The 16,828-nt window shown below is 37.8% G+C and overlaps 1 protein-coding gene across 1 annotated transcript in view; it reads right to left on the reverse strand.

Annotated features, from left to right (window-relative positions):
- The window catches only part of LOC139761212 (cell adhesion molecule Dscam2-like), an 81,830-nt gene that overhangs the window by 20,300 nt on the left and 44,702 nt on the right, over positions 1–16,828 (reverse strand). The window contains exons 12-20 of the mRNA XM_071685255.1: positions 15,379–15,663; positions 13,890–14,009; positions 5,672–5,813; positions 4,878–5,026; positions 3,536–3,673; positions 3,100–3,290; positions 1,772–1,878; positions 1,378–1,556; positions 280–423 (exon numbers count right to left, since the gene is read on the reverse strand). Coding sequence (XP_071541356.1) covers positions 280–423; positions 1,378–1,556; positions 1,772–1,878; positions 3,100–3,290; positions 3,536–3,673; positions 4,878–5,026; positions 5,672–5,813; positions 13,890–14,009; positions 15,379–15,663 — 1,455 coding nt within the window. The remainder of the gene's footprint in view (positions 1–279; positions 424–1,377; positions 1,557–1,771; positions 1,879–3,099; positions 3,291–3,535; positions 3,674–4,877; positions 5,027–5,671; positions 5,814–13,889; positions 14,010–15,378; positions 15,664–16,828) is intronic.

Raw genomic sequence — 16,828 nt, forward strand, 5'->3', positions numbered from 1 at the left:
GACACCGCACCATCCCTCCTGACACCCTCTGACACCACACCATCCCTCTTGCCACCTTCTGACACCACCCACTCCCTCCTGCCACCCTCTGACACCACACCATCCATCCTGCCACCCTCTGACATCATAAAACGACCTTCTGCCATTCAAAAACAACACAGCACCACCTCCTCCCAACACACTCGACCATCTAGTATCACCTTCCAACATCTCTGACACCACACATAACACTCCTGCCACCACCTGCGGGCAGCCACAGTGTGGTGGAAGGACACTCACCGTGGGAGGAGACTTGAGAGAAGGCTACCCGGTAGCTAATAATGACGCCATTACGATGACGTGGTGGAGGAGGAGACCAAGTGACCAGTAAACTCGATGACGTCACGCTCTCGCACGTCACGTGACCAGGCGGCGCTCCAGGCTCTATATAAACACATATATTTAACCATCGACATTTGCTCTTTCATCATATACATTAACTCAGTTCTATTAATTCTTCCATATACCTTTAATCTTAATGAGAATATCGTAATTACGCAATGAGAATGATACTAATTCGCCTGCGTTTATTTGACACGTATATATACGCCATGTCTGATGTATGACGCGTACTGCGCAGGCGCGGGACAATGTAAACAAACCCAGCAGCCAATCAGGATGCATGGTATGAACATACTGGATTTGGCGGGCATTAATTATGGCCTTTATCGCTTCACCTCAAGGATCACTTACGAACTTTAATCTACGTTAAGTACTTAAGTAAATAGTAAATACTTATACTTCCCTAAATACATGAGGGACGTAATCATATCTGACATAATCTACTAATCTAATTCTATGAAAGTAATTCTGATGGTGATTACCAGGGTTGATTATATATATCCAAGTGTGGTAATTACACATCTAATTAGCTCTCACTCACAAGAAACTACGTCCGTCAGTTTCTTATCACTTTATAATTATAATCATAAATGTATTCCCGAAATAATTAAATAAATATACGACTGATTGAGAAGACGTTGTTCGTCACCATAACTTAGTTATCCTAACTTCAAAGTCAGTTCAGATGGTGCTATTTAATCTCAACTTATCAAAATTGTTGGTCTTAATTTTCCTCTTGTCAATCTTGAATGAAGACAAAGAGTTGATGGTAGTCAAAGAGAATGAATAATAAAAAGGAATAATTAACTTATATCTGGTTCATCTCTCAAGTTAGGGTGCAATCTGGTTAGATAAATAAGATATGATGTTGACTTACATGATGTAGAATGCTATATCATCTACATGTTGCCTTACACACACACACACACACACACACACACACACACACACACACACGTATAGACAGACAGAGAGACACAAGGGGAGGAGACTGACTGTCCTGGTGTGTGGTGGCGGAGGTTTGGGGAGACGCTGGCCCAGCACCACGAGAATTGAACGCTTGCAGAACCACGGAGTACTGGGCATACGGCCTGAGCCCTGCTAGAGTCGCCCTAGTCACGCCCACGGCATCCACGCCCACAGTGGTGAAGTTGTACGCCCCGCTCTCTCCCTCGCTGTGTCCAGGGAGACGGGGGATGAGGAGAGGGAGGTGTTAGGCTGGGAGACAGGGAGAGCAAGTAATTGAGATATGGCATATATTCATATGAGGATGAAGACCTAGAGTGTCCCTGTGGGACGTGAACCGCCCACACCATTACTGTGGGAGAGGATCCCACCATACCCCTTTCTCCTTCCTACATGCAACATTACTATGGGATATGGGACTTACCTGTCGTCTTTAAATCCCAGGTAGTATCCTAGTATGGTCCCATGGGTCAGGTTGTCCAATGGTGGCTCCCAGGTCACCTGGAGAGTTGATGACGACACAGCCACCACCTGTTCCACGACTCAGGTGAGTTATGTGAGTAACAGGTGAGTCTAAGGACTCACAAGTGTACAATTGTGAGTAAGAGGTGAGTTTGTAGACTTGTCAGTGTACCATGATGAGTAACATGTGAGTTTCAGGACTCCTAAGTGTACCATAATGAGTAACACGTGTCTCAGGACTCGTGAGTAAACTATTATGAGTAACAAATGAGTCTAAAGACTCACGAGTGTACCACTGTGAGTGAGGTGAGTTTGTAGACTTGTGAGCGTACCATGATGAGTAACATGTGAGTTTCAGGACTCCTAAATGTACCATAATGAGTAACACGTGTCTCAGAACTCATAAGTATGCCATTATGAGTAACAAGTGAGTTTAAGTACTCATGAGTGTACCACTGTGAGTAACAAGTGAGTCTCAAGACGCATGATAAGTAACAATGTGAGTGAGATGAGTGTATCATGGTGATTCACTTATATGAGAACCTATTAAATATCAAAAAGTCAGATATATTTCTTTTATACAAAATAAATATATGTTTTTTGTGAAATATAGTGAATATATATATATATATATATATATATATATATATATATATATATATATTCTTTCGCCTGAGGACAAGACTTTAATCAACTATCAAACTATTTGTCTTTCATATATTTCTATGTTTTATATCAATAGATTTCACATCCCTTGAAATATATACACGAGTTTGATAAAGGCCACAGCTGCTGGCGTCGCCTCAGATAACATAAAATATATCGATATATGTTATCTGAGTTGTCATATAAAAGTTCTCTTGATAAAGATTTCTTCACTTGGGTGGCAAAGAATTTATTTTGTGAGATTCATGGGTCAAAGGTTGAGAGTGTGAGGGGTTTTAGCTGATGTTTTAAGAGTATGAGGTCAAGGTGTGTTGGGACGAGTGTATGGGAAGCGATATATATATATATATATATATATATATATATATATATATATATATATATATATATATATATATATATATATATATATGTTGGAAAGGATCACAATTTTGCGTGTGATCAAGATATCCCTATGAGTCCACGGGGAAAATGAAACACAATAAGTTCCCAAATGTGATTATTACACGAAAGTGCACTTGAGAACTTATCGTGTTTCATTTTCCCCGCGGACTCATAGGAATATATATATATATATGGGAGGGGGTATGGGAGGGGTGTTGATGACCTGGTCACTACACTCACTGCGACGTTCTGGGGGTGTCCTGAGGGGGGCTCCTCCTGTGTCGTGACCCGCAGGGGGTTCGAAGCCTCGCTCCTGCCAACCCGGTTCTCAGCCACGACCGTCAGGGTGTAGGTCATGGCTGGTAGGAGGTCATCCAAACGGACCCTTCGCTGGTCTCCCTCGACCGTGACCTCCCGCGGACCCCCTAGCACTGTGAGGAGGAGGAGGGGGAAGAGAGAGAGAGGGTCTGTTAGATACTCCTAGGGTCAGGTCGAACCATAAGGTCAGGTAAGGCGAGTATAATACACGTCTCTATATCAAGTGGGAGGGAATGAAAGGTGTATATCTGGAGTCATCCGATATATGACGTCTATGTACTGTATATCAATCCTTCTACACACACACACACACACACACACACCACACACACACACACACACACACAGAGGTACCTACTGGGCGACTGATGGGCGTCGAAGGAGACAAGATAGGCGCTGATTGGGGCGTTGGAGTCTTCAGGTGAGTTCCAGGTGAGGGTCATGTGACGCGACCCTTCCTCCACCACCGTCACACCGGAGGGAGGACCCGGCACATCTGGGGAGAGAGAGGGAGGGAGAGCCAGATGGGAGAGGGCGTGGTGAGAGTGGAAGAGGGGCATTATAGGGCCAGATGGGAGAGGATATCTTATCTCTCATTATCATAATTCTTTCCATCATTACTGACATACAGTATTACCCTGTACCACAACCCTCCACCAACACTGTACCCTGTACCACAACCCTCCACCAACACTGTACCCTGTACCACGACCCTTCACCAACACTGTACTCTGTACCACAAACCTCCACCAACACTGTACCCTGTACCACAACCCTCCACCAACACTGTTCCCTGTACCACAACCCTCCACCAGCACTGTACCCTGTACCACAATCCTCCACCAACACTGTACCCTGTACCACGACCCTTCACCAACACTGTACTCTGTACCACAACCCTCCACCAACACTGTACCCTGTACCACAACCCTCCACCAACACTGTTCCCTGTACCACAACCCTCCACCAGCACTGTACCCTGTACCACAACCCTCCACCAACACTGTACCCTGTACCACAACCCTCCACCAGCACTGTGCTCTGTACCACAACCCTCCACCAACACTATACTCTATACTACAACCCTCCACCAGCACTGTACCATGTACCCCCAGCACTGTACCATGTACCCCCAGCACTGTACCATGTACCCGCAGCACTGTACCATGTACCCGCAGCACTGTACCGTGCCCCGTAGCACTGTACCATGTACCCCCAGCACTGTACCATGTACCCCAGCCCCGTACCATGTACCCCCAGCACTGTACCGTGCCCCGCAGCACTGTACCATGTACCCGCAGCACTGTACCGTGCCCCGTAGCACTGTACCATGTACCCCCAGCACTGTACCATGTACCCCAGCCCCGTACCATGTACCCCAGCCCCGTACCATGTACCCCCAGCACTGTACCGTGCCCCGCAGCACTGTACCATGTACCCCCAGCCCCGTACCATGTACCCCCAGCACTGTACCATGTACCCCCAGCACTGTACCATGTACCCCCAGCACTGTACCGTGCCCCCCCAGCCCCGTACCATGTACCCCCAGCCCCGTACCATGTACCCCCAGCACTGTACCATGTACCCCCAGCACTGTACCATGTACCCCCAGCACTGTATCGTGCCCCGCAGCACTGTACCATGTACCCCAGCCCCGTACCATGTACCCCAGCCCCGTACCATGTACCCCAGCCCCGTACCTTGCACGAGGAGGTGGAAGTCAGCCGTGAGGGCGCCGTGTGTGTTGGTGGCCGTGCAGACATACGTCCCCGAGTCTGTGATGTGGGCGGAACGGATCACGAGCTCCGACACCCGTCCAGAATCCAGCTGTCGCTCCGACATCTCGTACCTGACGTAATGGGGGATGTTACGTCACTGCTGACGTATGATGACGTAGCTGTGACTATAGGGAGGGGGGGGGGAGGAGTGATTGAGGGGGGAGGAGATATGAGAATCGAATGGGAGGTTCGACACTCGTCTGTCGCAACAAGAACTTAATTCTGTCGTAAGGGAAGCTTCTGGTCCTCATTATGAGGGAGTTTTAATGAGGATGTGAGAGGGGGGGGGAGTGAATGAGGCATTGTATGAGGATGATGGGTTAATAGGTGAGTGTGAGAGATGAGAGTGACAAGTGTAACATAACACAGTAACATCATGTTATCTTTCCAGATGGATTTATTTATGATAGATTTTACGACATAGTTCTACTTATATGTAGATATTACTGCACTCTAAACAAAAGGATAAACACACACACACACACACACACACACACACACACACACACACACACACACACATCAATAATAACAAAACATCTTCAAGTAAGAAGTGAGGATAAATATAATATAACCGAGTGATATTAAGATACGAAATCCATTACAACACCCACAACCAGGATGGCAGAGGGGTTGTGGGGTGTGGGTGTGGGGTGGGCGTGGGTGTGGGCGTGGGTGGGTGTGGGTGTGGGGTGGGGTGTTACAGATGACCTGACCTGGTGGATGGAGGGAGAGGGGCAGCGCCCCTGGTCCAGGCCAGTGTCAGGGGAGCGTCCCCATGTGCCTCACAGGTTAGTGTTGCTGCTCCGCCCACAACAACCTGTTGTCTCTGGCTTCGAACCCCGAACCATGGAGGCTCTGTGAGAGAGAAACACATCAGCCAACACCTGACGCTGGATTAGGTCATCAGAGGTCAAAGGCTTTGTCCCTAACGATAGATTAGCAAGACAGGAGATGAACAGAGAGTTATACCATGAGACAAGGATATATATATATATATATATATATATATATATATATATATATATATATATATATATATATATATATATATATATATATATAACAGGTTGAGTGTCTATATGAATCAGAGAATCTGTGTGTAAAGTTTCAACAAGACTAAATTTACCAAAAGATTTTGTTAAAGACATCAATGATATTTTTTTCAGCTTTGTGTACCAATTTACTCGTAAAATACAAATCAAATCATGTGTTAATGTGTGTACATGTCTTTCACTAAAATTCTAAAGTATTTCTTCATACCATATTCTTTCAGTAAAGCCGAAATCAACGCTTCAAGTTATGGCTTTATTTTTAAATGTCAGATATTCCCTAACCTGATCATAATTATCATTTTGAAATGTCAGATTATCTGATAAAATAATTTTATGTTCAACTGTCAAATTATTCCATGCAATTATCACTACTTGAATGTCAAAGGTCCCCCCTCAAATATCTATGTCAAAGGTCCCCCCTCAAATATCTATGTCAAAGGTTCCCTCAAATATCTATGTCAAAGAAAATCAAAACACCTCTATGTCAAAGACTAAATTTCACTGGACCAGATTGGTCATACAGACACACAGATAAATACAGACCGACAGCTACATGCTGGTCACCTATGGTTAATGATAAAAAGAAAGAACTTTTTTACCATAGATTAATAGAATGGTTTAAATTATCAAAAATAGATAAAAATAAATGTCTAGTTGCTTAGTGAAGTTAAATTGATAAACTTTATGATTTATCTACTGAAACACCTATAAATTGCTTAAAATTTTCAAGTTAATATATATTCTCTTAAGTCATCCCATGATAAATTGGTAATTTCGTTATTAATAAGCAAGTGAGCAGTACTACTTGATAATAAATTACTCCTGTTTTTTATCATTAAGTTTTATAATCACTATTTAAGGGTTATAAGAGTATATTTGGTCTTAGAAATATCTTTTGAATATTCTAAGGTTTTCAATATTATTCAAATGGTCTTAGAAATATCTTTTGAATATTCTACGGTGTTCAATATTAATCAAATGGTCTTAGAAATATCTTTTCAATATTCTAAGGTGTTCAATATTATTCAAATGGTCTTAGAAATAAGTTTTGAATATTCTAAGGTGTTCATTGTTATTCAAATGGTTTTAGAAATAAGTTTTGAATATTCTAAGGTGTTCAATGTTATTCAAATGGTTTTAGAAATAAGTTTTGAATATTCTAAGGTGTTCAATGTTATTCAAATGGTTTTAGAAATAAGTTTTGAATATTCTAAGGTGTTCAATGTTATTCAAATGGTTTTAGAAATAAGTTTTGAATATTCTAAGGTGTTCAATGTTATTCAAATGGTTTTAGAAATAAGTTTTGAATATTCTAAGGTGTTCAATGTTATTCAAATGGTTTTAGAAATAAGTTTTGAATATTCTAAGGTGTTCAATGTTATTCAAATGGTTTTAGAAATAAGTTTTGAATATTCTAAGGTGTTCAATGTTATTCAAATGGTTTTAGAAATAAGTTTTGAATATTCTAAGGTGTTCAATGTTATTCAAATGGTTTTAGAAATAAGTTTTGAATATTCTAAGGTGTTCAATGTTATTCAAATGGTTTTAGAAATAAGTTTTGAATATTCTAAGGTGTTCAATGTTATTCAAATGGTTTTAGAAATAAGTTTTGAATATTCTAAGGTGTTCAATGTTATTCAAATGGTTTTAGAAATAAGTTTTGAATATTCTAAGGTGTTCAATGTTATTCAAATGGTTTTAGAAATAAGTTTTGAATATTCTAAGGTGTTCAATGTTATTCAAATGGTTTTAGAAATAAGTTTTGAATATTCTAAGGTGTTCAATGTTATTCAAATGGTTTTAGAAATAAGTTTTGAATATTCTAAGGTGTTCAATGTTATTCAAATGGTTTTAGAAATAAGTTTTGAATATTCTAAGGTGTTCAATGTTATTCAAATGGTTTTAGAAATAAGTTTTGAATATTCTAAGGTGTTCAATGTTATTCAAATGGTTTTAGAAATAAGTTTTGAATATTCTAAGGTGTTCAATGTTATTCAAATGGTTTTAGAAATAAGTTTTGAATATTCTAAGGTGTTCAATGTTATTCAAATGGTTTTAGAAATAAGTTTTGAATATTCTAAGGTGTTCAATGTTATTCAAATGGTTTTAGAAATAAGTTTTGAATATTCTAAGGTGTTCAATGTTATTCAAATGGTTTTAGAAATAAGTTTTGAATATTCTAAGGTGTTCAATGTTATTCAAATGGTTTTAGAAATAAGTTTTGAATATTCTAAGGTGTTCAATGTTATTCAAATGGTTTTAGAAATAAGTTTTGAATATTCTAAGGTGTTCAATGTTATTCAAATGGTTTTAGAAATAAGTTTTGAATATTCTAAGGTGTTCAATGTTATTCAAATGGTTTTAGAAATAAGTTTTGAATATTCTAAGGTGTTCAATGTTATTCAAATGGTTTTAGAAATAAGTTTTGAATATTCTAAGGTGTTCAATGTTATTCAAATGGTTTTAGAAATAAGTTTTGAATATTCTAAGGTGTTCAATGTTATTCAAATGGTTTTAGAAATAAGTTTTGAATATTCTAAGGTGTTCAATGTTATTCAAATGGTTTTAGAAATAAGTTTTGAATATTCTAAGGTGTTCAATGTTATTCAAATGGTTTTAGAAATAAGTTTTGAATATTCTAAGGTGTTCAATGTTATTCAAATGGTTTTAGAAATAAGTTTTGAATATTCTAAGGTGTTCAATGTTATTCAAATGGTTTTAGAAATAAGTTTTGAATATTCTAAGGTGTTCAATGTTATTCAAATGGTTTTAGAAATAAGTTTTGAATATTCTAAGGTGTTCAATGTTATTCAAATGGTTTTAGAAATAAGTTTTGAATATTCTAAGGTGTTCAATGTTATTCAAATGGTTTTAGAAATAAGTTTTGAATATTCTAAGGTGTTCAATGTTATTCAAATGGTTTTAGAAATAAGTTTTGAATATTCTAAGGTGTTCAATGTTATTCAAATGGTTTTAGAAATAAGTTTTGAATATTCTAAGGTGTTCAATGTTATTCAAATGGTTTTAGAAATAAGTTTTGAATATTCTAAGGTGTTCAATGTTATTCAAATGGTTTTAGAAATAAGTTTTGAATATTCTAAGGTGTTCAATGTTATTCAAATGGTTTTAGAAATAAGTTTTGAATATTCTAAGGTGTTCAATGTTATTCAAATGGTTTTAGAAATAAGTTTTGAATATTCTAAGGTGTTCAATGTTATTCAAATGGTTTTAGAAATAAGTTTTGAATATTCTAAGGTGTTCAATGTTATTCAAATGGTTTTAGAAATAAGTTTTGAATATTCTAAGGTGTTCAATGTTATTCAAATGGTTTTAGAAATAAGTTTTGAATATTCTAAGGTGTTCAATGTTATTCAAATGGTTTTAGAAATAAGTTTTGAATATTCTAAGGTGTTCAATGTTATTCAAATGGTTTTAGAAATAAGTTTTGAATATTCTAAGGTGTTCAATGTTATTCAAATGGTTTTAGAAATAAGTTTTGAATATTCTAAGGTGTTCAATGTTATTCAAATGGTTTTAGAAATAAGTTTTGAATATTCTAAGGTGTTCAATGTTATTCAAATGGTTTTAGAAATAAGTTTTGAATATTCTAAGGTGTTCAATGTTATTCAAATGGTTTTAGAAATAAGTTTTGAATATTCTAAGGTGTTCAATGTTATTCAAATGGTTTTAGAAATAAGTTTTGAATATTCTAAGGTGTTCAATGTTATTCAAATGGTTTTAGAAATAAGTTTTGAATATTCTAAGGTGTTCAATGTTATTCAAATGGTTTTAGAAATAAGTTTTGAATATTCTAAGGTGTTCAATGTTATTCAAATGGTTTTAGAAATAAGTTTTGAATATTCTAAGGTGTTCAATGTTATTCAAATGGTTTTAGAAATAAGTTTTGAATATTCTAAGGTGTTCAATGTTATTCAAATGGTTTTAGAAATAAGTTTTGAATATTCTAAGGTGTTCAATGTTATTCAAATGGTTTTAGAAATAAGTTTTGAATATTCTAAGGTGTTCAATGTTATTCAAATGGTTTTAGAAATAAGTTTTGAATATTCTAAGGTGTTCAATGTTATTCAAATGGTTTTAGAAATAAGTTTTGAATATTCTAAGGTGTTCAATGTTATTCAAATGGTTTTAGAAATAAGTTTTGAATATTCTAAGGTGTTCAATGTTATTCAAATGGTTTTAGAAATAAGTTTTGAATATTCTAAGGTGTTCAATGTTATTCAAATGGTTTTAGAAATAAGTTTTGAATATTCTAAGGTGTTCAATGTTATTCAAATGGTTTTAGAAATAAGTTTTGAATATTCTAAGGTGTTCAATGTTATTCAAATGGTTTTAGAAATAAGTTTTGAATATTCTAAGGTGTTCAATGTTATTCAAATGGTTTTAGAAATAAGTTTTGAATATTCTAAGGTGTTCAATGTTATTCAAATGGTTTTAGAAATAAGTTTTGAATATTCTAAGGTGTTCAATGTTATTCAAATGGTTTTAGAAATAAGTTTTGAATATTCTAAGGTGTTCAATGTTATTCAAATGGTTTTAGAAATAAGTTTTGAATATTCTAAGGTGTTCAATGTTATTCAAATGGTTTTAGAAATAAGTTTTGAATATTCTAAGGTGTTCAATGTTATTCAAATGGTTTTAGAAATAAGTTTTGAATATTCTAAGGTGTTCAATGTTATTCAAATGGTTTTAGAAATAAGTTTTGAATATTCTAAGGTGTTCAATGTTATTCAAATGGTTTTAGAAATAAGTTTTGAATATTCTAAGGTGTTCAATGTTATTCAAATGGTTTTAGAAATAAGTTTTGAATATTCTAAGGTGTTCAATGTTATTCAAATGGTTTTAGAAATAAGTTTTGAATATTCTAAGGTGTTCAATGTTATTCAAATGGTTTTAGAAATAAGTTTTGAATATTCTAAGGTGTTCAATGTTATTCAAATGGTTTTAGAAATAAGTTTTGAATATTCTAAGGTGTTCAATGTTATTCAAATGGTTTTAGAAATAAGTTTTGAATATTCTAAGGTGTTCAATGTTATTCAAATGGTTTTAGAAATAAGTTTTGAATATTCTAAGGTGTTCAATGTTATTCAAATGGTTTTAGAAATAAGTTTTGAATATTCTAAGGTGTTCAATGTTATTCAAATGGTTTTAGAAATAAGTTTTGAATATTCTAAGGTGTTCAATGTTATTCAAATGGTTTTAGAAATAAGTTTTGAATATTCTAAGGTGTTCAATGTTATTCAAATGGTTTTAGAAATAAGTTTTGAATATTCTAAGGTGTTCAATGTTATTCAAATGGTTTTAGAAATAAGTTTTGAATATTCTAAGGTGTTCAATGTTATTCAAATGGTTTTAGAAATAAGTTTTGAATATTCTAAGGTGTTCAATGTTATTCAAATGGTTTTAGAAATAAGTTTTGAATATTCTAAGGTGTTCAATGTTATTCAAATGGTTTTAGAAATAAGTTTTGAATATTCTAAGGTGTTCAATGTTATTCAAATGGTTTTAGAAATAAGTTTTGAATATTCTAAGGTGTTCAATGTTATTCAAATGGTTTTAGAAATAAGTTTTGAATATTCTAAGGTGTTCAATGTTATTCAAATGGTTTTAGAAATAAGTTTTGAATATTCTAAGGTGTTCAATGTTATTCAAATGGTTTTAGAAATAAGTTTTGAATATTCTAAGGTGTTCAATGTTATTCAAATGGTTTTAGAAATAAGTTTTGAATATTCTAAGGTGTTCAATGTTATTCAAATGGTTTTAGAAATAAGTTTTGAATATTCTAAGGTGTTCAATGTTATTCAAATGGTTTTAGAAATAAGTTTTGAATATTCTAAGGTGTTCAATGTTATTCAAATGGTTTTAGAAATAAGTTTTGAATATTCTAATTGACTTGTTTGGACCAGGTCAAGAGGCGGGACTAGAGGTGGTAGGGAGGTCAGGGTCAAGTCATGGAGGTCAGGTCAGGGAGGTCAGGTTATGGAGGGAAGTCAGGTCATGGAGGTCAGGTCAGGGATGGAGGTCAGGTCAAGGAGGGAGGTCAGGTCATGGAGGTCAGGTCAGGGAGGGAGGTCAGGTCATGGAGGTCAGGTCAGGGAAAGAGGTCATATGAACATGACAGATGAATATGTGAACATGAAGGAGGAACATGTAAACATAAGAAAATAAAATAAATACTTAAAAACTCAAAAGATAAACGACTGAAGAAGACATAAGTGAATAAATATATAAATAAAAATATAAATTTAATGAGATAATTAAAAAGGTAAAAAATAAAAAATCAGGGCAAATGATTAACATAAATTTTGCCTTAATGGTCAAATTATATTTTCAAAATGCTCTCATTCCTACACACTCATAACCTCCTCATTCCTACACACTCACTCATAACCTCCTCATTCCTGCACACTCACTCATAACCTCCTCATTCCTGCACACACACACTCATAACCTCCTCATTCCTGCACACACACTCATAACCTCCTCATTCCTACACACTCATAACCTCCTCATTCCTACACACTCATAACCTCCTCATTCCTACACACACACTCATAACCTCCTCATTCCTACACACTCATAACCTCATCATTCCTGCACACACACACTCATAACCTCCTCATTCCTACACACACACTCATAACCTCCTCATTCCTACACACTCATAACCTCCTCATTCCTACACACTCATAACCTCCTCATTCCTACACACACACTCATAACCTCCTCATTCCTCATAACCAACAAAGAAATCATAAAAAGGGCCTCTTACACACATACATATAATACATACAAAACAGGTCCTTTTAGCACATATTAAAAGCGTCTTTAAGTTTGAACCGTGTGAAGAATCAAGGCAATATACGCAACCCAAAAATAAAGCAATATACGCAACCCAAAAATAAAGCAATATACGCAACCCAAAAATAAAGCAATATACGCAACCCAAAAATAAAGCAATATACGCAACCCAAAAATAAAGCAATATACGCAACCCAAAAATAAAGCAATATACGCAACCCAAAAATAAAGCAATATACGCAACCCAAAAATAAAGCAATATACGCAACCCAAAAATAAAGCAATATACGCAACCCAAAAATAAAGCAATATACGCAACCCAAAAATAAAGCAATATACGCAACCCAAAAATAAAGCAATATACGCAACCCAAAAATAAAGCAATATACGCAACCCAAAAATAAAGCAATATACGCAACCCAAAAATAAAGCAATATACGCAACCCAAAAATAAAGCAATATACGCAACCCAAAAATAAAGCAATATACGCAACCCAAAAATAAAGCAATATACGCAACCCAAGCTTGGATCACCTACGCCTCTCACAGGATCCAAACCCTATCAGAAAGGGCGTTAAAAGACGTATTTTATGTTGGTAAAGGATCAGCAGGTTTTTTATGGCCACACACACACACACACACACACACACTCACTCATACGCACTAACCGGCGTCAACACGCACTTGATGGGGTAGAGTGTGAGGCTGAATGGGTTTGAGTTAATGGCAAATGCATATTTTTTTTTTAAACTTCTTTTTTGGAAAGGAATTGGTGGAGGGTACAAAGTTGTGAGGGAGGGAAGGGAGGGAGGGAGAGAGAGAGAGAGAGAGAGAGAGAGAGAGAGAGAGAGAGAGAGAGAGAGAGAGAGAGAGAGAGAGAGAGAGAGAGAGAGAGAGAGGAATGGAGGGAGGGGTTAATTGCCAGCTGGGGAGATGGGGGACAAGGATGGGTGGAAGAAAGCAGGTGAGAGAAAGCAATCAAGAATGCCAGATGACCACACACACACACACACATACACACACACACACACACACACACGACAGTGGTCACCCCACTTACTGGTTTCCTTGCGCCAAGCGACACTGGGGTGAGGGAAACCTTTAGCGAGGCAGTGGAGGGCCACAGTTCCTCCCAGTGCCACGCTGGCACTAGCTGGCTCCACGACCCAGGCAGGAGGCACTAAGGGAGAGCAAGAACTTGTCATAATTCCTTCGTCAGACACACTAGGATAAACATTGCGTCCCATATGTTAACATTATATCTACCTTGATCATAAACATCTTCACAAATAACTCCATCATTATATATATATATATATATATATATATATATATATATATATATATATATATATATATATATATATATATATATAATATATATAGTGTGCATCATTCTATAAACATTCGTCAAACAAAGTGTTCTCAATATCTGAAAGTAGAATTAATCTATACTACTTAATAAACACTTACTAAAGATCTTTAGATCTTTTCTAAGGTTAAAAAGCTCAAATATAGATCATATAATAATTTCTATATTGTCATTGTAGACTGAACTTAAGGTTACTCTATCACTTTGATGAAGTTCAATGAACTTATACGGTTACTCTATCACTTTAAACTAATGAAGTTTCAAAATTTAACTGTGTTTTGGAAGCATCAAAATAGTGAAGTTATTCAAGGTATGTTATCTTATGATCGTAAACAGTAAAACACTGTAGGATCTTCCACACCAGGTGTCTGCAGGAGCTGTGTTGTGACCAAAGAGACAGTGCCATGGAAGATGTCGGGTGTACCGGTAAGATCCACACTGTCAATAATCTGTCTATACTGTCTAAACAGACAGTGTGTCATGCAACGAGTCTGTCACAGGGTCCTTACTGTCACCTGTCTGTTCTTACTGTCTGGAGGGACAGTACCATGCAAAGTGACCCCACACTGTCTGTCAGTATTCTGTCTGCTTCACTGTCTAAAGAGACAGAAACGTGCAAATTGGCTGAGTGCCCTCGCTTCAACCATACAAGCCTCCAACACCAATATTTAACAGAAATGATTTGTTTTCCCTTAAGTCACAGTTTATTTACCGATCAGAACAGAAATAAAGTTCCAGAAATGAGTTACATTATTTGTATACACGTGTTATGAACTCTCCAGCATAACAGACATGAGGAAAACATGAGACAATCATGAAGGCCTGGATAGCTAATATAAATAATCAAGTCTCTTGTGTTAGGTTGGTGTGTGAGGGATTTTGGATGGTGTTATGAGGCGTACAGCAAGGCAGGCAGAGGCTAACTAGATTAACCTTTTTTTATGAAGGTAAATTATTCTTTTTCTTTCTTTAGCAGAGTAGAATGTAGATCCTTGGTATCGCTGTCTTATGTCTACATGTCTGTTGGTTGTCGAGACGAAGTGCGATTGTGAGACATCCTCCAAACTTACCTGTGATAAGGTGTCCTCGCCGCCTTTACCGTCATTACCTTATATCATGACTACACCAGTGCCTTATACTGTGTCTGGGTCATTATGGGGTCGGTAGGGCGGCCTACCGCTGACTGTAAGTCGAGCTGTTGTGCTGAAGGTTCTGGCTGCGTTCGTCGCTAGACAGGTGTAGTTGCCCGTGTGTTCTGCTGTGGCTTCGTCAATCACCAAGATGGAAGTGAAGGCGTCCAGTTCGGATGTCCTGACGTCCAGGCGAGGGTCTAGCGGACGTCCGTCCTTCTGCCACGACAAGGTGAGTGGCTGGTCCCCCTCCTGGACCAGACAAGTGGCTTGGGCACGCATCCCCGACCGGGTCTCCTCAGAGAAGGCTAGACGAGCTACACGCGGAGGGACTGCAACACATACAGGGTCGCGCTCACACACACACACCAGACGAATTACACAGACAGAGAGAGACAGAGAGAGAAATAAAAAGGTGGCAAATCATTGGTGACATACTTAGTTGGTAGAGTACAGGAGCCGTCAGAATACAGTATGGGACCTGTAGATGATTTTTGAGTGGGAGTTACAGTGGAGGGAGGATAAGAGATTACCATGGGAGGGGGAGGAAGGTCAAGGAGAGGCTGGGGTGAAGGGTCAAGAGGAGGTCAACACAGCATGGAAAGAACAGTCGCGGTAAGGGGATGAAGTACTGGTGTTCAAAACAGCGACACAGAATCCAACACAGACATATCGAATGTCATCTGGAAAAAAGGAGAAAGAAGAGACGAAGAGTTTCTGTGGTTGGTTGGTGGCTCCTGTGATGCAGCTCCTGGGTGTGTGTCAGTGTTTGGGCGGCGGTGGGCGTACCATTGACGGCGAGGGCGGCCGAGTGGGTGGCTTTGGCCCAGTGATTAGCAGCTTTGCAGGTGTATTCCCCAGTGTGGAGGGCTGTCAGACGACTGACCATGAGGGCGCTCGAGAAGTGGTTCATACTGGAGACGGACACGCCCTCCACCTCCTGGATGGGACGCCCATCCTTCTGCCAAGTGAAGCTGATGGGCGGGTCACCCTTGGTCACCAGGCAGGTCACACCAGCCCGGTCACCAGCCTGTAACTTCTCCTCAAAGTGGAACGGTTGCAGGAGAGGAGCCACTGGAACAGACTCCTCCATCAACCCACTGCTTCTCCTTCTGTTCCTGCCTACTTCCTGCTTGCCTAAAACCTCACGTACAAATGCCTCTCAACCTGCTACATCTTGCCTACTTACAGTCTTAACCTGAACTCATAATAGTCCTCATGAAAATGTATCCAACTCATTAATACCATACGTTATGACGCTTGAGACAAGACACACATGAGTTTAATTACTTATAAACAAATATATTCACACCTTATCTCGTGTGTGACCACCAGTTAGTAATCAAAGTTCTTAGATATCAGTCATTAATTAGCCTTATCTACGATATGTTGGTGCGAGGTGAAAGTTATCAGCTGATCAATGTTTACAATTATCAGCTGATTTCTGCCTGCAGCCATCAGCTGATCTGTGTTGACAACAACAGCTGATCTTTGTTG

This window comes from Panulirus ornatus, chromosome 39, assembly GCF_036320965.1.
Source record: "Panulirus ornatus isolate Po-2019 chromosome 39, ASM3632096v1, whole genome shotgun sequence".
Classification (NCBI taxonomy): domain Eukaryota; kingdom Metazoa; phylum Arthropoda; class Malacostraca; order Decapoda; family Palinuridae; genus Panulirus; species Panulirus ornatus.